The sequence below is a fragment of the Clarias gariepinus genome, chromosome 9 (assembly GCF_024256425.1).
Source record: "Clarias gariepinus isolate MV-2021 ecotype Netherlands chromosome 9, CGAR_prim_01v2, whole genome shotgun sequence".
Lineage (NCBI taxonomy): Eukaryota > Metazoa > Chordata > Actinopteri > Siluriformes > Clariidae > Clarias > Clarias gariepinus.
The window spans coordinates 31,475,579-31,502,945 of NC_071108.1; the positions used below are offsets into that span (position 1 = coordinate 31,475,579).

General features: G+C 41.8%; 1 protein-coding gene across 1 annotated transcript in view; it reads left to right on the top strand.

Moving 5' to 3' along the window:
* Positions 1-4,915: 4,915 nt before the first annotated feature.
* Positions 4,916-27,367, top strand: part of LOC128530167 (anthrax toxin receptor 1-like) — a 47,764-nt gene continuing 25,312 nt past the window's right edge. The window contains exons 1-11 of the mRNA XM_053503917.1: positions 4,916-5,434; positions 13,672-13,743; positions 13,817-13,888; positions 16,150-16,231; positions 16,357-16,390; positions 16,479-16,558; positions 18,447-18,515; positions 18,655-18,735; positions 19,395-19,455; positions 23,460-23,558; positions 27,022-27,091. Coding sequence (XP_053359892.1) covers positions 5,280-5,434; positions 13,672-13,743; positions 13,817-13,888; positions 16,150-16,231; positions 16,357-16,390; positions 16,479-16,558; positions 18,447-18,515; positions 18,655-18,735; positions 19,395-19,455; positions 23,460-23,558; positions 27,022-27,091 — 875 coding nt within the window. The 5' untranslated portion in view covers positions 4,916-5,279. The remainder of the gene's footprint in view (positions 5,435-13,671; positions 13,744-13,816; positions 13,889-16,149; positions 16,232-16,356; positions 16,391-16,478; positions 16,559-18,446; positions 18,516-18,654; positions 18,736-19,394; positions 19,456-23,459; positions 23,559-27,021; positions 27,092-27,367) is intronic.

A 27,367-nucleotide genomic window follows, 5' to 3' on the forward strand; every position in this document is an offset into this window, starting at 1 on the left:
GGTATCCGATATTAAAACCTTTGCCAGATCTTGCAGGTGTAACGGGTGCTGCGTGTGGGTTTTAAGGAAGGTGTATAGACAGAGGTGATCAGGTGGGAAAAGGTCTTTTAATACAGAAAAACCAAACATAAACAGACATCTACATAAGGGAACGAAGGAACAGCAACACAGGGCATAGGAGAAACACAAGCTAAGCAAAACAGGATCTCAACTGTACAATAACTAAACTAAGGCAGGGAGTTACACTAAAGGCAGGGAGTTACACTAAAGGCAGGGAGTTACACTAAACACAACGGCTAAACATAAACTAAGCACAACAGGCTACACATAAACTACGCACAACAGGCTACACATAAACTACACACAACAGGCTACACATAAACTACACACAACAGGCTAAACATAAACTAAACACAATAGGCTAAACATAAACTAAACATAGGCTAGGAGATAACCTGACAAACTAGAAACAAGACATGACAGGACATAAACAAAACTAAACCAAGGACAACACAAACCAGGAGCTAGGAAAATGGCATGACACCAAGAACAGGGAAACATAACACCCACTTAACTTGAACGCAAGTTAACACAACAGATGCCAGACAAAGGAAACTAAACTAAAAGACTATTTATAACAAACGTAATTAACTACCCTCGGTTCAGGTGTGCTCCAATCACCTGACCGAGGTGCACTCTGGGAATTGAAGTTCGCCGGGCGGAGGCGGAGGCGGGGGCGGGTCACCGGGCGGAGGCGGAGGCGGGGGCGGGTCGCCGGGCGGAGGCGGGTCGCCGGGCGGAGGCGGAGGCGGGTCGCCGGGCGGAGGCGGAGGCGGAGCTGGGTCGCCGAATCCGGTCGGCGGAGCGAGGAGCACAGGATCTGGGTCCACGCCGAAGCCGAGCGGCGGATCGAGGAGCACTGGCGCTGGGACGTCGCCGAAGCCGGGCGGCGGAGCGAGGAGCACTGGCGCTGGGACGTCGCCGAAGCCGGGCGGCGGAGCGAGGAGCACTGGCGCTGGGACGTCGCCGAAGCCGGTGGGCGGAGCGAGGAGCACTGGCGCTGGGACGTCGCCGAAGCCGGTGGGCGGAGCGAGGAGCACTGGCGCTGGGACGTCGCCGAAGCCGGTGGGCGGAGCGAGGAGCACTGGCGCTGGGACGTCGCCGAAGCCGGTGGGCGGAGCGAGGAGCACTGGCGCTGGGACGTCGCCGAAGCCGGTGGGCGGAGCGAGGAGCACTGGCGCTGGGACGTCGCGGAGGCGGGTCGCCGGGCGGAGGCGGAGGCGGAGCTGGGTCGCCGAATCCGGTCGGCGGAGCGAGGAGCACAGGATCTGGGTCCACGCCGAAGCCGAGCGGCGGATCGAGGAGCACTGGCGCTGGGACGTCGCCGAAGCCGGGCGGCGGAGCGAGGAGCACTGGCGCTGGGACGTCGCGGAGGCGGGTCGCCGGGCGGAGGCGGAGGCGGAGCTGGGTCGCCGAATCCGGTCGGCGGAGCGAGGAGCACAGGATCTGGGTCCACGCCGAAGCCGAGCGGCGGATCGAGGAGCACTGGCGCTGGGACGTCGCCGAAGCCGGTGGGCGGAGCGAGGAGCACTGGCGCTGGGACGTCGCCGAAGCCGGTGGGCGGAGCGAGGAGCACTGGCGCTGGGACGTCGCCGAAGCCGGTGGGCGGAGCGAGGAGCACTGGCGCTGGGACGTCGCCGAAGCCGGTGGGCGGAGCGAGGAGCACTGGCGCTGGGACGTCGCCGAAGCCGGTGGGCGGAGCGAGGAGCACTGGCGCTGGGACGTCGCCGAAGCCGGTGGGCGGAGCGAGGAGCACTGGCGCTGGGACGTCGCCGAAGCCGGGCGGAGACTGAGCGAGGAGCACTGGGTCGTCGGCGAATTCGGGTGGCGGAGCGAGGAGCACTGGCACTGGGTCGTCGCCGAAGCCGGGCGGAGACTGAGCGAGGAGCACTGGGTCGTCGCCGAAGCCGGGCGGCGGAGCGAGGAGCGCTGGCGCTGGGACGTCGCCGAAGCCGGGCGGCGGAGCGAGGAGCACTGCGTCGTTGTCAGCGAAACAGGCAGGTGACTCGACGTCGACGCAAGGCGGAGGAGGAAGAGCTGGATTGCCAGACAAAGGCTCGCCGTTGTTGAGGCCGTCGAAGCAGGGCAGAGGCGGCAGCACGATGTCGTTCAGGTCGACGACGCAGGGCAGAGGCGGAAGCACGATGTCGTTCAGGTCGACGACGCAGGGCAGAGGTGGAAGCTCACCATCCGCGTAGGGCTGAGGTTCGCCGTCGTCGAGGTCGACGAAGTAGGGCAGCGGGGGAAGCTTGCCGAAGCTGGCCAGAGGCAGCTCTGGCTCATGCCTGTCGGGGTTCTCGGAGCCCTCCACTGGGCTCTCTGGGAGACTGGAGCCCTCCACTGGGCTCTCTGGGAGACTGGAGCCCTCCACTGGGCTCTCTGGGAGACTGGAGCCCTCCACTGGGCTCTCTGGGAGACTGGAGCCCTCCACTGGGCTCTCTGGGAGACTGGAGCCCTCCACTGGGCTCTCTGGGAGACTGGAGCCCTCCACTGGGCTCTCTGGGAGACTGGAGCCCTCCACTGGGCTCTCTGGGAGACTGGAGCCCTCCACTGGGCTCTCTGGGAGACTGGAGCCCTCCACTGGGCTCTCTGGGAGACTGGAGCCCTCCACTGGGCTCTCTGGGAGACTGGAGCCCTCCACTGGGCTCTCTGGGAGACTGGAGCCCTCCACTGGGCTCTCTGGGAGACTGGAGCCCTCCACTGGGCTCTCTGGGAGACTGGAGCCCTCCACTGGGCTCTCTGGGAGACTGGAGCCCTCCACTGGGCTCTCTGGGAGACTGGAGCCCTCCACTGGGCTCTCTGGGAGACTGGAGCCCTCCACTGGCTCCCCTTGTCTAGCTGGACGAGCGTGCTCCACATTGTTCCGACTGGGGTTTTTCCTTACCCCTGGTTCTGTCGACCTGTGTCTGTGGGGGCACGCGTCGTATCGCCAGCCTTGAGCCTCTCCAGTCCTGCTGCGTTGCTCGCTCGCCCTCTCCAGTCCTTTGCTGCTGAGCACTGCAGGGCGTCGCTCCCCTCGCTCCTGCGTGCTCCACATTGTTCCGTCGGATGGCAAGCCGACTACCCACGAGGTCCGCTTGCCCCGACGTCATGATCCTAGCCCCCCCCAAAAAAATATCCAGGGGAGGCCCCTCCGCTATACTATTACTTTTTAGGTCTGGCATTCTGTAACAGGTGCTGCGTGTGGGTTTTAAGGAAGGTGTATAGACAGAGGTGATCAGGTGGGAAAAGGTCTTTTAATACAGAAAAACCAAACATAAACAGACATCTACATAAGGGAACGAAGGAACAGCAACACAGGGCATAGGAGAAACACAAGCTAAGCAAAACAGGATCTCAACTGTACAATAACTAAACTAAGGCAGGGAGTTACACTAAAGGCAGGGAGTTACACTAAAGGCAGGGAGTTACACTAAACACAACGGCTAAACATAAACTAAACACAATAGGCTAAACATAAACTAAACATAGGCTAGGAGATAACCTGACAAACTAGAAACAAGACATGACAGGACATAAACAAAACTAAACCAAGGACAACACAAACCAGGAGCTAGGGAAATGGCATGACACCAAGAACAGGGAAACATAACACCCACTTAACTTGAACGCAAGTTAACACAACAGATGCCAGACAAAGGAAACTAAACTGAAAGACTATTTATAACAAACGTAATTAACTACCCTCGGTTCAGGTGTGCTCCAATCACCTGACCGAGGTGCACTCTGGGAATTGAAGTTCAACTAAAAACCAAAGGAAACACAGGAAACACAAACGAAAACAAAATGGCGTCCGGGAGCATGTTGCCCTCTGGTGGCGAACTGTGACAGCAGGTTAAATGATCAGATGTCCTTCTAGCAAGAGGATTTATTGTTGAAGGCGTGTTGTAATGGTGCTTAATCTGGCTTTTGATTTGGATTCTCTAAGACTGTATGTAATGTAAATACAGTTTGCAGTTATATGTCTGGCTTTTATCTGAAATATACTCCATATAATGATTCAATTGATTCATTTTTATTTGAGATTCATTTAAAGTCATCAGAAGGCTTAGTTTGGTCTGGTGAGAGCCTCATCATTAGCCTCATCTGGATGTCTTTGGACTGTGGGAGGAAACCGGAGTACCTAGAGGAAATCCACCAAACACAGGGAGAACATGCAAATTCCATGCACACAGAGACGGGAATCGAACCCGGACCCTGGAGGAGCAAGGCGACAGTGCTAACAACTAACCCGCCATTAAGCAATACTTTGAATCATTAATCAGACGATCAGTGTACGCAATTACACAATGAGCCACAATGAGCCTCTGCACAATGTTTGAGAAGTACTGTTAGAAATCATGCAATTATGCAACCAGGTAATCATAATGCGTTTACAACTGTGACCTCTGTTGTAGCCCATATGCAGTATATATTGATGTGTGTTGTGCTCCGAGATGCTTTTCTGATCACCGCAGCTGTAAAGAGTGCTGATCAGACTCACTGTAGCCCCTTAGGTAGTCCTGAACCAGCATGGCTGTGCACTATGGTAGAAGTGCTTCTGTGAGTGGACTATGTGTGGTAATAAGACTATAAGACTCATTCCAGGGACGGGATGCTGTCACACTAGCATCAGTTGTAGCTGCTGTCTGGCTTTAGGTGGCACTACAGCGCTACACTGCCTGGACCTTCCCATTCTTTTGCCTAAATATTTTTTTTTTCTGTCTGTGTTGGAAAAGGAATGGAAAGTGTGGGGCTAAAGACTGAAAGACAGTGATGAACAATTACACACACACACACATCCCTCCCCTCTCTCTCCCTCTCTCCCACTCTCTCTCTTTTAGTAATGCTGAATAGAGAAACTGGGTCAGTGAGGTGCATGATTCCGTACCCTACATGTCAGTGTATACACGTGTGCATTTGTGCAGGAAAAAAGTTCTTGTTGTTGTTTTTGTTTATTTTTTCTCTCCAAGTAATTCATTCCATTAAAATGGCTCTCAGCTCACCATCCATTGTTTAAATTGTGCATGTGTTCTTTTATTTTTTTTTCTCATCTATTATCTAAGCAGCCATTAATGCTTCTGGAACTTTAAAGACGAACAAAACTCTTTTTAAGGATGCTTTAACCTGATCACTGGAATAACTGCAGTGAAGAAGACGTCACTCTCAGACACTTTGGGACTTATGGTTTGAGTTTTCCTTTGGTTGTCGTGTATTGTTTTTTTTCTTGCACCGAGACCATGGCTCACACCAAGTGGAAGTGCTGGTGGATTGTGCTGCTGCTGTGTCTCTTGTTGGTGTGGACTGCTGACGGGAATGTGGGTTTAACTCCAGATAAAGGAAAAGCAACGCCATCCTGCTATGGAGGCTTCGACCTCTACTTCGTCCTGGATAAGTAAGTGCAGCCCATGTGTTCTCTGCACATACTGTATATATCATAAACAGGACCCTCAGAGCATCAGAGTACATTCACTTCTAAAAGAATATGGACAGAATATTTGATGCAATTTATTGTGGAAAGGTTCATCTTTAAGGACTGTAGTGATTTAGAGGCTTTTTAAGGCCGTCTGTATATAGAGGGGGACGTACGTGTCATAGCATGAGAATTTTGTGCATGTCACCATCAACACTGAACCTGAAAAAATACCTGATTTTTTTTCCGAATCAGCACAATCCTTACACCTGGTATGCAGGACAATGAGGATGAGAATGCATTACCTCATCTTCAGCTTCATTCCTTTAGCGCCAACTACTTCCTGTTTGTTATAATTACTGCCTCCTAAAATGATGATGCCTTTTACGAGACATATCGTCATAGCGACTTTGCCGTGCTAGTGCCCCCTATGGCTGTGATACACTATGAAAATATAAACTCCTCCATGCAATAAAATGATCTACAGTAAGTGACCTCAAACCTGTAAGAGCCAGGGGGCAAATTATGGGTAAAATAAATTTAACAAGCCCCCGGAAACAGATTTTTGTAAAAATAAAAATAATCCAGTTACAGATGTAAGCCTCATATTGGAGCCCTGGAGCAATTTTAATTGTTGACATGTTGACTGACATTTTGTCAATAATAGATAATATAATTTATAAACATAATCTGTTTGGAAACTGTGGTTTGTCGTGTCCTAAAACCTAAAAAAATACCTTTACTGACCCTCTGGGACTGGAATTTACATGCATTTTATTAAGGTTCCTCGGGTTCCTCACAGCTTATGAGTTGTGAATAATGTCCTCTGATGGACGTCTTACTGACTACTGACTGTGTATTCCTGGCTCATGCCGATGATCCCGAGACTCCAGTATACTCCAGATCCACTATAATCCTGACCTAGGTAAAGCTTACTGATGATGATGATGATAGTGATGATGATGATAGTGATGATGATGAACAATTAGGACGATTAGGACAATGATGATGGTGATGATGATGATAGTTAGGACAATGGTGATGATCATGATAGTAATTATTAGGACGATGATGATGAAAAATATGATGATAATGATGATGATGATAATGAGGAAGATGATGATAAGGACAATGATGATGATGATGATAAGGACAATGATGATGATGTTCTGTAGGATATGTCACCTTTGTTTTTTCATGATTCTTGTTCTATATCTTTGATGATCTCAGATATTTCTGTATGGTATATTACTGTACCATGTTAGATATGTTAGAATACACTATTGGTACGGTACGGTACGGTACGGTACGGTACGGTACGGTACCGTACGGTACGGTATGGTATGGTACCATATTAGATACCTGCTGAATTTAGAAGCCATTATGGAGCCCTATAAGTACAATTGCATTCACTAAAATTATGTACTAACCTTTCGAAAGTACCCTAACAAGTAAAACTGCACCACAAAGATTACAATATTACCATATTATAATATATTACCAATATGAAGTGATATACCAAAGTATGTGCTATGCTAAAACCAAGTACCATAGTTTGGTATTATGTACTATGGTACTGACATAAATACCATTTTGCAGTTATCATAGGACTACCCTGGTCCTGAATCTTTGCTGTATATAAATGTTAATAGTACTCTAAATCATAACATGATGCGATGATGTAAAATGCCTTTCCCTGGTCATTTAATTTCAACCTAGCTTTATTTGTATAGACTGTTTAACAATAGATATTGCCAACAAAGCAGCTTTCATGAAATCCAGATGTGGATTTGCATCCGAGACCAAGCCAGAGTTGACACTGGCAAGGGAAGTAATCCCTGAGGAGGAAACCTAGAGACTGAAAATGGAACCCATCCTTGTTTTCATCCTGAGATTATACTGTAAATCATCCTGCTTCTATAACAGAATAAAGTCAAACAGTATAAAGTGTGATGAAAGGATGTTCATTATAAACAGACTGTGAATAAGAGTCATGGAATGAGCACAGGGTAGTCTTTTATGGTGACAGCAGTAATGTATGTAAAGGATACAAACAATACTTAAAGTTACGGTTCAGAAGGACCTGTAACAAGCAAAGCAGAAGGAACGTGGTTAGAAAAACAATCATAAATGGAGATCACTTAAACAACAGGTGACGTTGCATTGTAATAAAGTGGACCATAGAAATCACAGCTATGTATAATAGTGAAAGTAAGAGCATTTCCATGCACACACACACACACACATACAGTGTGCAGTTAACTTAACCGCTGCATGGCCATAAGAAAGCCACTTGTTAGTGAGAAGAATATGTTTGAATTTGTTAGGGAGCCTAAAGATTGGACTTTGGAGCGATGGAGAAAGGTCATGTGTTCTAATGAGTCCAGATTGATCCTTTTCTTAAAACGGCCATAATCCAGGACTTGTTCAACTTTAATGTACACACTTAGCAGTTCTCAGTCGTTCTGTTTATGGTGCTACATGGAAAGAAGTTAGAAGATCACATAACAATCTAAATTTAACTTTTTGAAAAGTTTCATGCTTTAATTTTATATGAAACTTGTAACACTTTCAATAAAGAATTTTTCTTTATTTCACTAGGATGTTATTGCCAGTGGTGTGCAAAGTACACAAATACTGTACGTAAGTAAAAGTAGACATACAGTACCCTAGATAAAACATTACTCAAGTAAAAGTACAAGTCCGCCAGTAACATTTCTAGTACAAAAGTACTTACCTTTAAAGTGTTCTTGAGTATCGAAATTCCTAAGCTTGTAATGGCCTTTCAGGCCTAGTAAGATATTAAGCCATTCTCTCTTTTTCTAATTTAATTTTCTACTTTCAAACACCTGCTATGAGTGTTAGGCGTTTTACAGAGGGAAGGCAAATCACACAATTACATATAACAGTCAGCAGGTGGCGATATTACTGCTTCAAATGCTACACACCACTGTGGTTATGTAATGCAACACCATCTAGAAATGTAGTAAGGTAGAAAGTACAGACATTTGTTTCTATGATGCAGTGGGTTAAAAGTAAAAAGTACCCACTTATAAAATGACTGAAAGGGAAATACAGGTAATACTTAAGAACAGTTATGAAGGAAATGCACTTAGTTACTCTCCACCCCTGATTATTGCTGTTGGGAAATATAATCTAACAAATGCTCGTTGCATCCCACTAAACAGAACTGTTATTCTTTCTTTTTCATTTCTCTTCACACACTTCATAACTCTAACAAAGCAAATATCTATTATCTTATTTTTATTTTTTTTAAATACTGGATGGATTCATTTCTGCATAACTTGAGGTTTGGTATTATCATGCTGACTTGACATCTTGATTTCATTAGAGGGTTGACTGTTAATTGCATAAGCACTCTAATACGGCCTGTTTTTGGCAATGAGAAAGCAAGGGATTAAAGCAAGGGACCGATCCAGGACCTGAGGCAGGCTGATTTAATGGATAGACAAATGGAACGGCATCTGGTTATAATTGCAGAAACTGCTAGGAGGCAGGCAGTGCTTTACGCTACAACACTTTCATATGTGTGTTAGAAACCTTGAGATTTATAAAATGCATCAATATTACGTAGAAAACGTTGGTAAGGAATACATGACCTGTAAGACCAAACATACAGTATAGTGAATAAGTATGTTGTATTTCATTATGCAGATGACATCGCTGAATTCTGTTGAATGGATTCTGATTGGTCAGACTGTAGTGTTTTTTTTTTTTTTTACAGCAGCGCTGATTTAAACCACAGGTTTGTATTAATGCATTAGTTTTAATATGTTAATGTTGATATACATATTTATGATGGATGCTGCACAATTTTTTTCTATAACTCCTTCTGTTTCACTTCACTTCCAAATGCACAGATTTAGTGTCTATGTAAATGAGCCACACCCACTGCCAGGGGAGTGGGTCTTATTTTATGAGGTCACATTAGGGGGAAATTCTATATCTATCTGGATACCGTCAGTGTCTGTATAGCTTTGTTCTGGAATCTTGTGTTTCCTCCAAAAAACATCTAAGAAATTGTTTTCTATTATATGCAAATTGGCCCTGGATGTGAACATGCATGTGTATGATGTCCTGCAATACTTTTGTGTCCCAATAAGAGCATACCCCGACTGTCCCTTGGGTATAATCCAGATCCACTCCTCTCTTGACGAGTATAAAGCTCGTCCATGAAAGAGGAATGAATGAATAACAATGTGATGAGCAGTATACAGTATAATAATGTGTCCTGCAGCAGGACTGTACTTGCCAGAAGGTCGAGGATGTGGGAGCAGTTAGGAGCTTAAATGTGAAACACTTTGTATTATGTCATAGACACAATAAAGTACTTGGTGATTTATGAGTAGCCCTCACAGAGGTCAGTGTGTTCATAATATTTCCTCTCCTGCCTGTTTTTGCTTTATCTTTATAAAACATACAGTATTTAACACCTACTGTATCTCGGGTATGTTTTTGTATTATATTGATTGTTTCCTTTTTGTCCATTTTAAAAGACAACATCTCTTACCTTGCATTTCTTTGACATTTCCTACTGTATCATTCCTGCGCTTTTGCTTTTCTGCTTGTCTTGAACCCGTTTCACCATGAGATCCAGATGTTCCAATGTTTTGGCCCCTTTTTTTTTTTTTGGCAGCTGGCTTCGAATAGGGACTTGTATCTTAGTAACAATGGGAAAAAAAACACAAAAGAGAAGGGTTGAATGAGTTGGTACATCTGTTTGAAAAGATTCGGTCTTTTTTTCCTAACCACATCAGTTTGTCCACACTCTGACCAAGCATTTTTACTTTGGACGCAGTGAGAAGAAGTCCTGCTGTTGCCAAATTCAAATTCAAATTCAAATTTTATTTGTCACATACACAAACATACACAGTACGAAATGTAGTGAAATGTATTATACGACTGCCATTGACCCTAGAAGAGAGTTAAATTTTACAAATAAGAAATAAATATGAATAAAAGAAATACGATAGAAATTAAATTACAAAATTAAATTAAACTAGGAAAAATAGAACTAAAAATAAAAATAGAAATGTGCTATGAAAAAATAGAACTAAAAATAAAAATAGAAATAGGATGTACAAAATAGAAATATACTGTGCAAATTGAAATATACTTTACGGTGTGTGCAAATATGCATGGAACAAAGTGTCTTAGTGCAGAGGTTATTAAAGTGACTTTGTGCACTGGTCCAGGATGTAAACGTAAAACTGTAAAATGTAGTGTAGTTGTGAAGGTAGGTGTGCAAAGTTATTAAAGTGTCTTTGTGCAATGGTCCAGGATGTAACGTACGACATGTAGTGTACATATGAGGGAAGGTGAGCGTGTAATTGTCCATAGTGTTCATGGATGTAAGAAGATTGATGGATTTGACCAATTATGAAAATATTGTGTAGTTCTGCATAGTGGTGTGGTTGTGGTTGAGAGACCTTATCGCCTGCGGGAAGAAGCTCCTCCTCAGTCTCTCTGTGTTGGCCTTCAAGGAGCGGAATCGCTTCCCAGACCGCAACCGAGTAAACAGTCCGTTATTGGGGTGGCTGAGGTCCTTCACGATCTTCCTGGCCTTGGTCAAGCACCGCTTGTTGTAGATCGAGTGCAGGTCAGGGAGCTCGATGCGGATGATGCGCTCAGCTGATCGCACCACCCTCTGTAGAGCTCGTCTGTCCTGCATGGTGCTGTTCCCGAACCAGGTCGTGATATTTCCCGTCAGGATGCTCTCGATGGTGCAGGAGTAGAAATTCCTGAGCACCTTGGAGGGCAGTCTAAAGTCTCTCAAGCGTCTGAGGTGGTAGAGACGCTGCCGGGCCTTTTTTACCACGGTGTTGATGTGACAGGACCATGCCAGGTCCTGCGTGATGTGAACACCGAGGTATCTGAAGCTGTCCACTCTCTCCACTGGGCTTCTGTTGATGACGGGGGTCTGGTAGTTCCTCACCTGCTTTGTACTAAAGTCCACTATCAGCTCCTTTGTCTTACTGACGTTCAGGAGGAGATTGTTCCTCTGGCACCAGTTCTCCAGATTTCCAACCTCCTCCAGGTAGGCCGTCTCATCATTGTTCGTGATCAGGCCCACCACAACAGTGTCGTCAGCGAACTTGATGATGGTGGTGGAGCTGGTAGTGGCCACGCAGTCGTGGGTGTACAGAGAGTACAGCAGGGGGCTCAGAACACAACCCTGGGGGGCTCCAGTGCTGAGAGTGAGAGGGGCTGAGACATGTCCGCCCATCCTTACTGCCTGTGGTCTGCCAGTTAGGAAGTTGGAGATCCACTGACACATAGATGAGCTGAGTCCCAGGTGCTCCAGCTTGGTGGTAAGTGTGGAGGGAATTATGGTATTAAATGCAGAACTGTAGTCGATGAAGAGCATTTTCACATAATTCCCCCTCCGAGTGTCCAGGTGAGTGAGAGATGTATGGAGGAGATGAGAGATTGCATCGTCCGTGGAACGGTTTGGACGATAAGCGAACTGTAGTGGGTCGAGTGTGTCTGGTAGTGAAGAGATGATGAAGTCTCTGACCAGGCGTTCAAAGCACTTCATCACTACTGAAGTGAGGGCTACAGGGCGATAGTCATTGAGTGAAGCAGGATGAGGTTTCTTTGGGACAGGAACAATGATGGACTCTTTGAAGCATGTGGGGATCACCGACTGAGATAAAGAGATGTTGAATATCTCAGTGAACACAGGTGCTAGCTGGTCTGCGCAGGCTCTGAGGAGACGGCCTGAGATGCCGTCTGGTCCTGCTGCTTTCCTGGTGTTCACTCTCTTGAAGGCTCTCCTCACGTCATGCTCGGTGATGATGAACGCGCTTCCGGTGCTGGCAGTGACTTCCTGTCTGCAGCCGTTAGCACCGCTAGCATTAGCATCGCTAGCGTCCTTAGCTGCAGCCTCGAAGCGAGCATAAAGGAAACACAGTGGTGTAATACAGATCTGAAACAATAAAAGAAAAAAAATCGATTGACCTACTTTTAAGTATGCATGCATGTACAGGGTTCACCCTTCATCATTCTTATTAGGTCAGTGTATAATGCATTGCACAACTCTAATGAACAATATTGTATCATCATGACACGCTTTTGCTGTGTGTAATGTATCCTTTAAAAAAATAAATGTCCTCTCCCGAGAAGTCGACCATCCCTGAAAAAACATGATTTGGCTTAATGCAGAAGATAAAGGACTTCACAAACTACAGCAGAGCTCTGTATCCTGTCGAATGAAGTCATCACTATACATTATTTTAGGATTAATATGAAATTTTATACCAATATAGTGTTGATGTTTCACTTTTTACTTGGACAGATGACAAGGTACACATTAGGTCTGAATGTCATGTGTGTAATATCATATACTATATATCATACCATATGCACGTTTTAGATTCACATCTGGCGCAGAAAACTTTTGGTTCCTGACTTCAGTAATTACTATAAGGACAAAACATAAACCACAATAACGAGACTATGAAGTCATTCCATTTTTCCCCCGAGCGAGTGACATTTAGCTCAGACAGTACAGCAACACAATTACTCCATATGGAGCAGACAGAAGGCTGAGCGTTGTGTTTAACATATGGTTGCATTACATCACATGCTGTCTGGATCATTTTAAAAGGTCATGTTTGAAAAGGGAGAAAATATGGATGGGGGGCTGTTCGCTTTGGTAGAAATGCTTGGCCCAAAAATAAATGGCCTACTTGGTGGGAAGCCAGTGTCTTTTTCAGTAAGACTGGGATTCGGTGGTGAAGATTTATCGGTATTCAGAGATTCCTTAAGGACTTGAAAGGAGGAAAAATGCCAGTTGTTCCACATCAAAGCTGGAAAAGATGTCTAGACTGTGTGTGTTAGTACTATAGAAAATCAGAACATACAATGAAACTGCTTCATCACATGTTTCTGATTTGGTCAATATACTACAAGGGGCATTCAAGTCAAACCGGGACTTTAGGTTGGACAGGATAAGAACACAGTTATGAGAATTAAAAACTCCCTTTATTTCTTCGTATAATCACCTGCTAGACGAATCAAGTTAGCCACAGGTGATTAATCCCGGAGAATATTATTATTGATCATCATAAATCCTGGTTTGACTTGAATGTCCCTTGTATTATTATTATTATTATTATTATAACTATTATTATTAATAATTTATGTTTCAATATATTGCCTTAATAAAGCTCTCAATACTCTGGTCCTCTGTGCAGGTCTGGAAGTGTGCAGCATCACTGGACTGAGATCTATAATTTTGTGGCACATCTGGCTCATAAGTTCATCAGGTAAGGAGATTTGTAGCACACAAACAGCATGAGCAGGTTTCACATGAGTGAATCACATGATTGTTTCCTTCAGCCCACAGCTTCGAATGTCCTTTATCGTGTTTTCCACCGAGGGTCGAATTCTCATGCGGTTAACAGAGGACAGGTGAGTAACCTTGCTACTATGAGCTAAGAGGTTTTTTTCCCCAGAGATGCTGTAGTAGGTATACAAAAATGTTTTATTTATTTTTTTTATTTTATAATGCAAATTAAAATATATACCAATAAAAAAAAAAACTTTTAAAAATGTTAAAATGGACTACTAAAAAGTATGAACATGTACAGCATTCAATTCATCAGGGCTCCGTCCCTCCCTCGCATCTTCCTCCTTAAAATACCAAATAGATTTCCTATGGGGTTCAGCTTGGGCTGGTAGGGTCGAGCTGGAGTCAGTGCTTCAAGAGCCACTACACACCGACGTATCCAGGACATGGGCTACAACTGTCGCATTCCCTGTGTCAAGCCACTGTTGAACAAGAGACAACGTCAGAGGTGTCTTACCTGGGCTAAGGACAAAAAAAGGACTGGACTGTTGCTCAGTGGGCCAAAGTTCTCTTTTTAAACAAAAGTAAATTTTGCATTTCATTTGGAAATCAAGGTCCCAGAGTCTGGAAGAAGAGAGGAGAGGCAGAGAATCCACGTTGCTTGAGGTCCAGTGTAAAGGTCCACTGCTTGAGGTCCACTGTGTTTTATCAGTACCAAGGTCGGCACAGCTATCTACCAGGACGTTTTAGAGAACTTCATGCTTCCCTTTGCTGACCAGCTTTATGGAGACACTGATTTCATTCTCCAGCAGGACTTGGCACCTGCCCATACTGCAAAAAGTACCAATACCTGGTTTAAGGACCAGAATCTATGGGGTATTGTAAAAAGGAAGCTGCGAGACAGCAGACCCGACAATGCAGATGAGCCGAAGGCTGCTATCAAAGCAACCTGGTCTTCCATAACACCTCAGCAGAGCCACGGACTGATCGCCTCCATGCCACGACACGTTGCTGCACAACCAGCAATAACCTTTCTTCAATTTAAACTACATTAGTTCTTCTCTTGGATCAGACTACACGTGCCAGCCTTCACTCACCATGTACATCAGTGAGCCTTGACCACCCATTACCCTGCCGCAAGTTTTAGAGGACTGGGTCAGAGAAACTCTAAAACTGCAGTTCCTGTGGGATGTTCCTGGTCCGCAGTGGTCAGGACATACCAAAGTAATCCAAGGAGGAAAACTAAGCTGACATAGTCATGGGTGGCCAAAGCTCACTGATGCACATGGGGATTTAGGGCTGTGTAGTCCAATCCAATAGAAGAGCTAGTCAGAAAAAGGTTAGATGTGATATAAAGGTGTGAGAACACATACTGCAGTGCCCCACTGTTACGGTGACAAAAGGAGACCTATTCAATATAAGAAAGGTGGTCATAATGTTACATATTCACGGTGTGTGTGTGTCCAAGCTATATGTCTTTGTGTCATTATCGAAGCTTGGACTCTGTACCACTGATAACAGGGCATCAGGTTGCACGCAATAAGCATTAAATGCATGAGAAATGTTACATCTCCGTTGCCAGTGCATGATTTCAGCTGGACGGAATACGCTTTATGGTTAACGACCCATGCAGTTTAAGGTCCAATAAGACAAATGCTCTGAAAATGGTCATTATGATCAATGCCATATGCTCTTACTCTCTGCAAGCCACGGTGGTAACGTATGTCTAGGAAAAGTCAGAAATGTTTACTGTCTTCCTGCTTTCCAGTTTTCATACCAACAGCAGCTAGCAGCAGCGACATCTACAGCTACAGCCGCAGCTTCTCATAGCTGCAGACACCATTATTCATTTGCTTGGAGTTAAGAACACATAAGTTTTACAGACAACGGTTGATCCACTAAAAGGGATAGCATGAGACTCAGTCGCATCCAGAGAGTAGCTCCTTTCCAAACCGAATGGCTGGAGACAGATTTTTGACTCTTCCTTCCAAATGCAGTTTTATTAGGGAAGCTTTCCACACTTATCTGAGCCAAGCTGACGTGGCTCCTGAAGCTCACTTTTGATTTTCAGCTAATGGTTAGCCAAATTCTGCTGGGAGATGAACAGAATGTGTATAAGAATAAGAATTAAGTGGTTCACATAAATAAATTAAAAAAAAAAAAAAGTGTTTATGGGCTCTTCTCAGTTTTGATGAAGATGGTCAGGAGAATCTCAGACTCTTTGATAGTCGATATCTGATGCTTGATACTTTTTTACTGTGACATGTGGCTGTTCAACTCTAGGAAATACCACTTAGCTAAGAAGGTTTGTTGATGCACTGGACAGCTTTTATTTATGCCATCCATTTTAAGGGTGTAATTCCTGGGGTTTTTCTTTTGACAGAGATAAAATTCGTAAAGGTCTGGAGGAGCTCCAGAGGGTTCTGCCAGGAGGAGATACTTTCATGCATGAGGGTATCCAAAGGGTGAGTCAATGGTGCCATCCATCTTGGCTTAACTATAGTAAATTAAGTTGGATTTTCATATCTGATTTATTGCTGTTGAAATTTTCACACCGTTCATCAACTTTATGGCGACTTCTGTCTTCTAGGCCAGTGAACAGATTTACTATGGAAACACGGAGGGTATGTTTATCATATTAATATTAGTATCCTCATATGAAATCCCTACAAAAGTTATGAAGTTGATCTTTATGATGTCATTACTAAACAGGGTACCGCACAGCCAGCGTCATCATCGCCCTCACAGATGGAGAACTGCACGAGGATCTTTTCTACTATGCTGAAAGAGAAGTATGCAACAAAAAATTTAAAAAAATTACAGAATATCCGGTTCACCTTGGTATAAAATCCTGTCTTTAACTGAAGTTTTCTGCATGCCTGAAGCACAGACTCTTTTTTTCCGATGTACACACATGAGGAAAGAAGAAATCTAATGAAAAAAAAAAACAATGAATCCGCTATGATCTAAACACCAATACAGCTGTCGTTCATCACCTGCTAAATACTTTGATGCCTTGTTTTGGACATGAGATAAAAAGGGAGGCTGATCAATTTACGTTCCATTCGTCTGCCAAGCTTGCAATGAAACAAAAAAGGTACTTACTGCACATCTGCGCAGACAGGAATTTATCTCAATAAGATCAGTCAAAACGTCTACGTTCAAGAGTATAATTCGCAACACAAGAAACTAAATGAACAAAAGTTTCTATCTAAGGTGGAGTTAGGATAAAAAAAAAAAATGTAGCAAATGTGCAGAAAAAGTAGATATTAAAAAACGTATGTGTAAAGATGATTGGTAACAGTTCAGTATAACATCTATTAACTACTACTAACTATTCATAAAAATTACTCAATTAATAATAAAAACTTATTTGTACTGAAATAGTTTCTGAAATCTCATAACCATTAGATTAATTTATAGTCTTCCATCAGGTCTTGACATCACACCTCCCCAGCACCACATGTCCCATTCTCCTGAGTACTAAAACACTTTAATAGATCTTCCTCTTTATATAATGTACCTTAAAGCAAAGTCCAACTAAGACATTTTGTGAAGTCTTACCAACTCTTAAAGTGCGTATTATTTTGTTGCATGCTTCCATTGATTTCGTGTTTGACTTTTGCTTTTCTTCCAAGCCGTCATTTACATTTACATTACTGGCATCTGGCACAGAACTTCATCCAGAGCTTCTTACATTTATCTTAGTAATACAACTAATCAGGTGAGGGTTAAGGGCCTTGATCAAGTGGCCATCAATGGCAGTTCTTTCGATCTGATCTTATTACTTTCTCATCGATAGTCTGACGGCTTAACCACTGAGCTATCCACTGCCCCAATGCCGAACCTCCAAGACCTCCTTGTACTGTACCTCGGCCACCTGCTGAGTAGATCCTCCTTAATACTGAGTAGATCCTCCTTAAGCTACCAAAACAGTAATGACCTATGTATTCCGACACCGTTTTATTGAAACCATGCATTATCCCTCAATTTGAGCTACACTAGCTCTTTTATTGGATCGGACTACATGGCCCAGCCTTGTGCCTCATGAACCTCATGGCCTCATGAACCTGTCAATGGTTTACTTGTTTTCCTTTCTTGGATCACTTTTGGTAAGTCTTGACCACTGCAGCCTGGGAACATCCCACAAGAGCTGAAGTTTTGGAATTGCTCTTGCTAACCCTAGACATCACAATTTGGTCCTGGTCACAAGAGGTACATGTACAATATCTCAGGTTAGCCGCATCTGGGTGGGATATTTTAGGCAAAAAGTGAATCCCTTTTCCTTAAGTTTGAAGCAGAAAGAAACAAGCAAAGGTTGTTTTTGATCAACTTTGACAAGGGCCAAATTGTGATGTCTAGACGACTGGGACAGAGCAATTCCAAAACTGTAGCTCTTGTTTGACGGTCCTGGTCTGCAGTGGTCAAGACCTACCAAGAGTTGTCCAAGGGTGAATAGGATCATGGCAAGCGAAGGCTGGTTGCAACACTGGTTCCAAGTGAAAGGGGTCAGAACACACAGTGCATCACTGTTTTGGTGACAAATGGGGGACCTACTCAGTATTAGGCAGGTGGTCATTACATTATATTATGTTATTTTACCTTGTACATGCTGATTCACAGTCTGCCACTGACTTTGTATTTCTTCCCACCGATTCTATTTTTGTGTTGCTTTGTCAGGCCAATCGTTCCCGAAGCCTGGGTGCCTCAGTCTATTGTGTCGGGGTGAAGGACTTCAATGAAACACAGGTGTGTGTTGATTCGCTGTAGTTTAGAATAGACTTGAATTCATTCAGAAATTGAAAGCCTGACAAATGTGAGAGCCAAACATAAGACACAGCAGCTTGTTTTGCTGCAGAATATGACTGCTTTTGTAATTTGGTTTCAGCTTGCCAAGATTGCAGACAGCAAAGATCATGTTTTCCCAGTGAATGGTGGGTTTGAGGCTTTGCAGAGTGTGATCGATTCGGTAAGGCTTTCTGTGCTGCATTACCAGTGACAAATGTACAAATGCATGAGCTATGACTTACAGTTGTTATTAAGGGAACTTCTACCAAATGCTTGGAAATTAGAAGGCACTGGCAGTGGACATGTGAAATTTCTTGTGCATGTTACTACGCTTATTGCTGTCTGTTACGGTCAGCGTTATAAAGGTCAAGATCCAATGAGGACTTAGCCGTATGTGTTTAGCTTAAAAATGGGAAATGGCCCATCTTGGGTAATAACTTTCCCCAAAACTGTATATAATAATAATAATAATAATAGAAACACAAATAAAGTTAAAGGCACATAAATTTAAAATGCAAAAAATACTTAATTTCTGCAAATATGTGTTTTTTCTTGCGGTACTGACACTGTCCCTGACACGTAACCAATGTGGTTTGTCACCCAATTAAGGGTTAAGATGACATTGTTAGAGTTTGTAAAAGGCTTAAAATGAATCATTACCAACTTAACGCACATACTACACAAGAATTCTGAACTCAGCATGCAATGGTTCTAAGACATAAATAAAGCAAAGAAAGAGGGTTTAAGAAGATGGTGCAGTTAAATTTCTATCTGCTATCGAAGATGTGTAATAACACAAAGCACACTCGGGATCTATACTTCCATCTGTCTTCCTTTCAGATCCTGAGAAGATCCTGCATAGAGATCCTTGCAGCAGAACCTTCCAGTATTTGTGCTGGAGGTGAGCCATGTAATGTGTCCAACCTCCATTCATACATCTATGTTTTTCACACACCACGTTAAGCTTCGAGGCTAGACCATACACAGATTTTTAAACATCTGTGTAAAAAAAAAAAAAACAACTGGGTAAGGCTTAGTGGTTTGCATCGCCTTGCAATTGCAGGGTCCGCATTTGATTCCCGACACTCTAAAAAATAAAACTGTGCTGTACTCAATTTTTTTGGTGAAACATTTTTACACTTAAAAATATTGAGTAAATATAAAAAAATATAAAAATCATGTAAAATATACTTCATGAATTGAGTACAAGTCAGTAAAAAAATTAAGTAGACCTGAATAACTATATTTAGTACAATGATGTACAAAATTGAGTAAATGTAATGAAAATTAGAAGTTAATGAAAAGTGAAAATGAGTAAAATAATTGAGTAGATATAATTGAAATGGAAGGTAGAAGATACTGAAAATTATACTATTATTTAATAAACAAACGTGCTACATTTACTAAATATTTTAACTGAATGAAAGAAACAATACACACATTTTCATTTTAATTAAACATTTATTTGCCAAATTTGTCAAGACATGAAGTCTAAACTCAACCTGGTTTACTTTGCAAATGACATGTAACAAGATCATAAACAAAGAGCTGAATTTATGTTATTAGTAAACAGTTTCAGAAACAATACTCCTGGCACAAGTATTATACAGTTAACACATGGAAAGTAGACTTTTGTATTAGAATCTAATGAGTCACATTTTACATCTGAAAGATTGCACACCTTCACACTTCAGTTTCCTGCAAACTGTGGGATCCATACAAATGTGTGTGCAGACCTTCTCAAATCTTAAAGAAGCAATGACAGTCTAAATAAACACAGGACACTAAATATCCATGACCAACAGCACCATGCTTCACTCGATAATGATCGAAATTCCTTTTGATGATATGACAAATGTGCAGAGCTTACACCGCCATCCCATAAGCTGGCACCTGAAAAAGGAAAAAAAAAAAAAAGTATACAAGTAAGTTCAAGTGTGACTGTTACTATAAAGTCTACCAGACTGGTAAAATAGTACTTCCATTCAAATACATACTTTTTGGACTTATAGTCTATTTCTATCTTTTATTCAATGGTTACACATTTAATACTTCTGTAACATTTAAAAAGGTTGACATTTACCTTCTGTTTTATCTCTATTCAACTTCTCTTCATTAGTGGTGTTGGTGCTGTGAAAGAGATATAGAAAATATATAACATGTTTCACACAAACACACACACAAAATCAATCAGTTTTAGGTTCTTTTACTTACATATCAGAACATACATAATGTTTCACTTCAATATTTTAATTTCATATTACTTTCTCCCAATTCTAATTCTGAGAGAAATGTTGTATTTTCACTAAATCTTTATATTTCATAGCTTTAGTTACTAGTACAGTACTTAGCACATTTATTTTATAACATCTGGTGCTGCTTGCTCAGTGTTTAATCATGTTAAAAATACTCATATACAGTAACGGATAAAACAGTGCCCGAGTCCGGACACTGCACCTCATTTCTGCTGTTTAAACCGGATTTGTTCTGAGTTTCCTCCTTAAAGTGTCGGAGTGACCGAGCAGACTCGCGGTTCAGTGTGTGAAGTGGACCGTTACAAATGCGTTAATTACTGTATTTGAACATGTTAGTTTTATATCCTCGCCACAGTGGCGGTAGGCTGCGCAAAATCACCGCATTTGGCGGGAGAAATTCAAATATTGCGGCACAACCGCCGCCGTTTACACCGAGAAACCCGGAAAAAACCCGGACATGCACGCGCTGCTGCTCGGTGTTAAATCTCTCCTTTTACACCAGAGTTTAAGTGTCTGTGTTAACGCCGCTTTAGCTGAGCAGTTTGGTGGTGGGAACAAACAAGCTAAATCACACTGAACCCCAGGACCGGCCTGTTGCTAGCTATCGTTAGCTCTGGAGCTCGGCTGTGACAGGATTCAGAACAGTAACTCACACACTATAAAGTTGTGTGTGCAGGCAGACAGAGTCATTATTACAGTAACTTGTGTTAGCTGTTTACTCACCAGGATTTATAAGGAATGTTCCAGGTGCTTCATGTCCATTCTCACATCCTCACAGCCTTCTTGTCTCTGATGTTACACCAGACTTCCCATGAGCACTTGCACAGCGCAATTTACTCAATTATTTAAGTTTTTGTTGTTAAACATAAAGAATATTGAGTTGGAATAATTTATAATTGTAGTTCTTGAAACTAATCAGTACAATTACTCCATTAACAGATATTTTGATTGAAATGTATCAGAAAATATTAAGTGCAAGTTAAATATATAATTCAGTTAGTCAAATACTGATTTTTACTAGTGAAGTAAACTTAAATTATAGTGTTAATTTAAGACAAAATGAATAATTGTTTTTTTAGGCATTTATTTTAATTTGTCTAACTCAAACAATCATGTATGTGACTTTTAGAGATTTTATTAAGGTAACATAACTTTTTTATAACTGTGAAATTTACAAGGCCACAGAATCATTTTTTAGAGTGGAGTCAGGGTCTGTGTGCATGGAGTTTGCACCCACAGTGCTTGGTGGGTTTCCTCCGGGTATTCTGGTTTCCTCCCACCGAACAAGACATGCAGATTAGTTTAACTCACAATCCCAAATTGCCCCTAGTGTGTGAATGTGTGTGTGTGCGCCTTGCATGGGATCGACAGTTCCAGTCCAGGGTGTACCCCACCTCATGCCCCAGGTCTCCTGAGATCCAGACCCCCTGCAACCCTTTATACAGGATTAAGCAGTATAGACAATGAGTGTTGCTATACTACATACGCCGCTCATGACCTGAGACAAGGTCTTGACATGACCATCCGATGTGAATTTTGAGATCACACAAAATCAAAGACCAACTCACAGGACAGTTGCAGTCACAGTTCTGGGACCAGATGAATAAATATGACTTCAGCTAATGCTTCCTGTCTGAATCGTCTCGTTGTTTATGTCTGTTGGAGACAATAAGCGCTTCACTGAAGTTGTCTGGTGAAGAATGTGCTCATGGCTTGAACTCTTAAAAGCAAGCTTGCGAGATAAAAGAAGCCTCAAGGATCCTTTTCTTTCAAGTCTGCAGAATAATGCTGAGTATGAAGAACAGAACTGAATCAAGGATCTTCAAGCAGAGACAGCTGGATAAAGTGAGCTGAGAGTGGAGAGTTTTTTATGGGCAGATTATTGGATTCTGCATGTCTCTTCGGTTTTCTAGCACTTTGGGCTAAGATAAGAGAGTAAATCAAAAACAAAATGTCGCCGTTCCATTCACGTCCCCAAATAGATCTGTGGAGTCAGCATCATGGAGAGCAGCTGCTCTCATTTCTTTTTGATAATTGTCTGCAAATTGCACCCTCTTTTCAAGGTTTTGTTTCATTTGGCTTCGGTTATGTTAAATTTGTTACGTCGTCAGAGGAGCTACAAACGTTGCTCGCCACAAAGTGCCTTTCAAAGTCTCTGGTGAAAAAGGCTCTTTTTCAAAACCACAGTGGTCAGAATGGTGAGGTTTCAGGGGATCGTACTAATGTTTCTGACCTTAAAGAATGCTGGAAATCTGGACTAAAAGCCAACACACAATCTAAAGTCCTAGACACTTACGCTGAAATCCAGTGATGGCTTGCTCTGCAAAAAAACGACTCAATACATCTTTATTACATATAAATTCCATCAAAATACCAAATACCTCTTTTGAATGAGCAACAAAACATGTTTGTGGAAAATGTCACTTGCTTAAAAACCCGTTTAAAAACTCCACCAGAATTTTGGGTTACATAAGCTGCTGTTTATGACAATACCCAAATCCTTAGCATACCTGTTAAACTACCATCATAATTTATGATACAGGACCACATATCAGACTGTGAGATTTATCATTCTTTTTTTTTTATTTTTTATATAAACTCTTGAAAATTAAATTCTGTAGTGCCTTTTCTGTTTCTCCTTTTTCCACAGAGTCATTCCAGGTTGTTGTGAGGGGGAATGGCTTCCTTCATGCCAGAAATGTGGATAAAGTCCTGTGCAGCTTCAGAATTAATGACACCCTCACCAGGAGTAAGTTTGATTTTTTCATGATAACTTTGCTATTGCTAATAATCTAATTAATAACTTCAAGAATATTTGATTAGAACTCAGTACCATGAAATTAGGGGCCTACTTAATATTGTTATATAATGTCATTATAGATTTGTGTAAACTAACATGAAATGTAAAAAATCTCTTGGTATAACTAGGAACAAATATTTTATAGGCTTGTTAGACAGATATTTTTCCTTACCACATATCAAAATATATACAGTATATATAAATGTATACAAACTGTACTGTATGTATGCTTACAAAAGGGTTTACCTATAGAAATTTCATATGAACTTGCCCCAAAAACATAAAAACCAAACATTATACCAATTTAAATTTATAATTAATATGGAAATCATTTGTTACTGTTTCATTCATAGCTAGCAATTTTTTATGTTGTAGTGGGGTTTTTTTTGTACTTCTATGTGGTTTTGCTAATGAACCCAGCTTTATAACTTTAAGCAGTTCTTTTAAACAATTTGTGTACTTCACATTTTCTTGTGATTACCTTGTGTTTTACAATGTAAAAAATAAAAGGTCTAAAAGCATATAGCTTTCCAGCTATGCCGAAACTAAACATATTATAGTGGTTAAAAATCTTACCAACTTGTCTATATTACGTAGTTTTAATGGTAAACTTTAATTGGCCACATTGCTTTCTGTCACCTCCAGGTATGCATTCAAAAACACTGTTGGTAGAGTTTTTAGTCTGCTTTTCAGTCTATTAAATAAAAAAGGAGAAATGTGGAATCAGCTAATTTTTATAGCTTTTCTAGCTCTCCTCTAGATGTCTAAGCCCAAATTTCCACTTTCATGATAAAACATGTTATGTGATAACAAAGCATGGATTTAAGTGACAGCACAGAGTGCTTCCAGATGGTATCACTGATAAATGAGCTCTCAGCACTTTGTCTGTAGTTTTTGTTCAATGTGCATATTAATATCAGCGCCATCTGCAAGTTTCATCTGCAAATTAATAAAGAGTGGGACTGATTATTTTACAACAGAGCATTCCCTGGAAGATATAAAGCACTGGTGGCTATCACAGATTTCTCCATAAACATCTATAAACCCTTGTAGTAAAACCTTAAAACTAGTTTTATGTAATGGGTTTTATTGTACTGTACCAAGGCATTTTCCATGCCGTCACATATTGCCGTAGCTTTGCCTTAGTGCCTCATTGCTGTGCAATACTTCAGGGGGGTCAGGGGATGTCAGAGCCACGGCAACCATTGATATTTAAGCCATAGAGGTTGTTGCAAAAAGAGGGAGGTGGGCTTAATGGGGCATGACTGTATTAAGCTTTGACTACTTCATTTTACTAAGCAGGCATTGAATTGCTGAATAGTAGTAATTGCATAAAATTGGTTCAGTTAAGAGTAAAGTTCTGTTCTGCATCTGTTCTCAATAGTACTATCAAGCACTAGCTTTAATGGCTTCTTCACTTTCTATTCTGCCTTCAAACAAAACAGTTTGTTAATCATTTGTAATCTCCTCCTGTCATCCAGTCTCTAGTTAACCTTCCTAGCCCGAATTATTCAAAACCACTTAGAATTTATTCAGCATATTTATAAAAACACATACAGTATATATAATTCTGTCTGAATCTGGGTCGTTCATAAAAAAGCTGAAAGTCTTACAATGTCTAAAACTTTATTTGCCTCTTCCTTTTTCCCTTTTAAACAGTTAATTGCTAAATGATGAATTCACCCTATTATTCAAATCAATACTTATTAATGGCCAAGCATGCATCAAAAAACTCTCACTGCCACCATCTCGACTCCTTGGTCCCACATCCTTCAGCTCAGTGCCCGCAAATCAATTTGCCATTTTTAAGTAAGAACCTTTTTTTGAATGGGCCCTAAAAGTGAGAGGAAACTTTTAATATTTATTATTTATTTATTATTATTATTTTTTTTTTTTTGGGGGGGGGGTAATTGTTCATTAATATGAACTTACCAGTGGTGGCGCAGGCACTTGAAGCTTTGGGTTGCTAATGGGAGGGTTGGGGGTTTAAGCCTCACCACTGCTGGGTTGCCACTGTTGGGTGCTTGGGCCCTATGCCTGTATACAGTATAATACCCAGACACTGAGATGCAGAGCATACTTACACTAGTGCCAGTCACAATCCTGGAGAAAAGGGTGGGTTGTGGCAGAAGGGGTACCTGGTATATGAAACCTGTGCAAAAAAACAAATGATGCGATGTGGAGAAGGCTCAAAGCAAGGGAAAAAAAAACCAATTCATTTATAAGAACCACATGTAAAAAATTAAAAAATCTCTGATTAAAAACAGTTGAATAAAATTCAATTAATAAAATTTATTGCGTTTAAATAAATAAAAAATCCTGGAAGGAATAGAATCTTGTTTTATGCTAAACCAGAAACATTTACCCACATGCAATAATGGGAATAAATCAAATTAAAGGAATCATACTCATCTGATAAACACATTTGTTCTCAAGTCCTCCTCTCAGTCTCTTTTTCGCATATTCCTTTTTCCAATCCTTAAAAGGAGTAATTAAAGGGCAAGGAACAGACTTTAACGAGGAGGCGCAAAAAAACAAACGAGCAGCAATTCTCTTCTGGCGCTGTTAATTTTAGAAGTAGTCACCTGCAGCTCGTTTGTCATCAGGCGTTAAAAGAATTTCTGTAAAACTCTGTTGAATATAATGAACGCATTCATAAAGAAATTATATTAATCAAAAAGCCGAAGTTTGCATTGTGCATGCTACTGACCTTCAGTTCACTTTGGTGCATCACTCGGTAAACAGACTGTGGTGAAATTTTGCATTGTCATTTTTCTCAATAGTATATCAAGAACGCTCGTGCACGTGTTTTTCATTTAAAAGTAAAATAGGACATTCCTCTCTGCGCTATGAGTAAACAAGTCAACAAAGCAAAACAACACGTTGCAGGACGCGGTGCCAAGCGCGTCCTGGCGCTGCATCAAAGTCACCCAATGATCGAATCCTCCTGAAACCAGACTACACTCTGCATGAATACATGTTTTGGGACAGACCCCCCATTACAATAATAGTTCCTTTTACACAGTTCATGTGTGTGACAGAGGTGATGACCTTCAGAATGTAATATCTCAAACAATTTGTCTTGGCCCTCATGATCTCTTGCTTCCCCATAGCTTTTTATTCTTTTCTCTCTGGAGCACTTTATCCAGCCTGATCACACAGGCGACGTGTCGTTTCCTCAGGCGTGTGGTATGTCAAACTCTGGCCAGAATAAACAGTCAAGTCCTGGCCTACAACACAGAGAGGATCATTTTCCATTACGATTATTAAGCTGAAAGCTACACAACAACTGCACCCATCATTATAAATATCCTCAAGCCTGAAGGTCCCATATAAGCAAGTAATATTGTTATTATTTTACTCATTCCATGCTTTAAACACTTAACGTTCTTCTACTTTTTTAATTTTGCAGTGGAAAAGCCATTAGTAGTGGAGGACACGTACCTGTTGTGTCCTGCTCCGGTACTTATAGAAGAAGGAGCGTAAGTCATTTTCTTTATGAACAAGATAATATGTTGTTAAATTTAACATAATTTGTTTATTATCAAACCACATAAGGGTGTTCGAGGTAAACTGGGACTTGTGATGACATTTCGGTGATGAGACGGTGATGAGACTCTTAGTCACAATGAAACATTTGAATGGTACAAACGTTTTAAAGAAGGCCATACATCCAAGAATGAGGCCGAGGTGGTTCAGAACCCACTGTAGTCGATCCCACGAACATTCAGAGAGTGCAAATCAACAGACCACTTCTC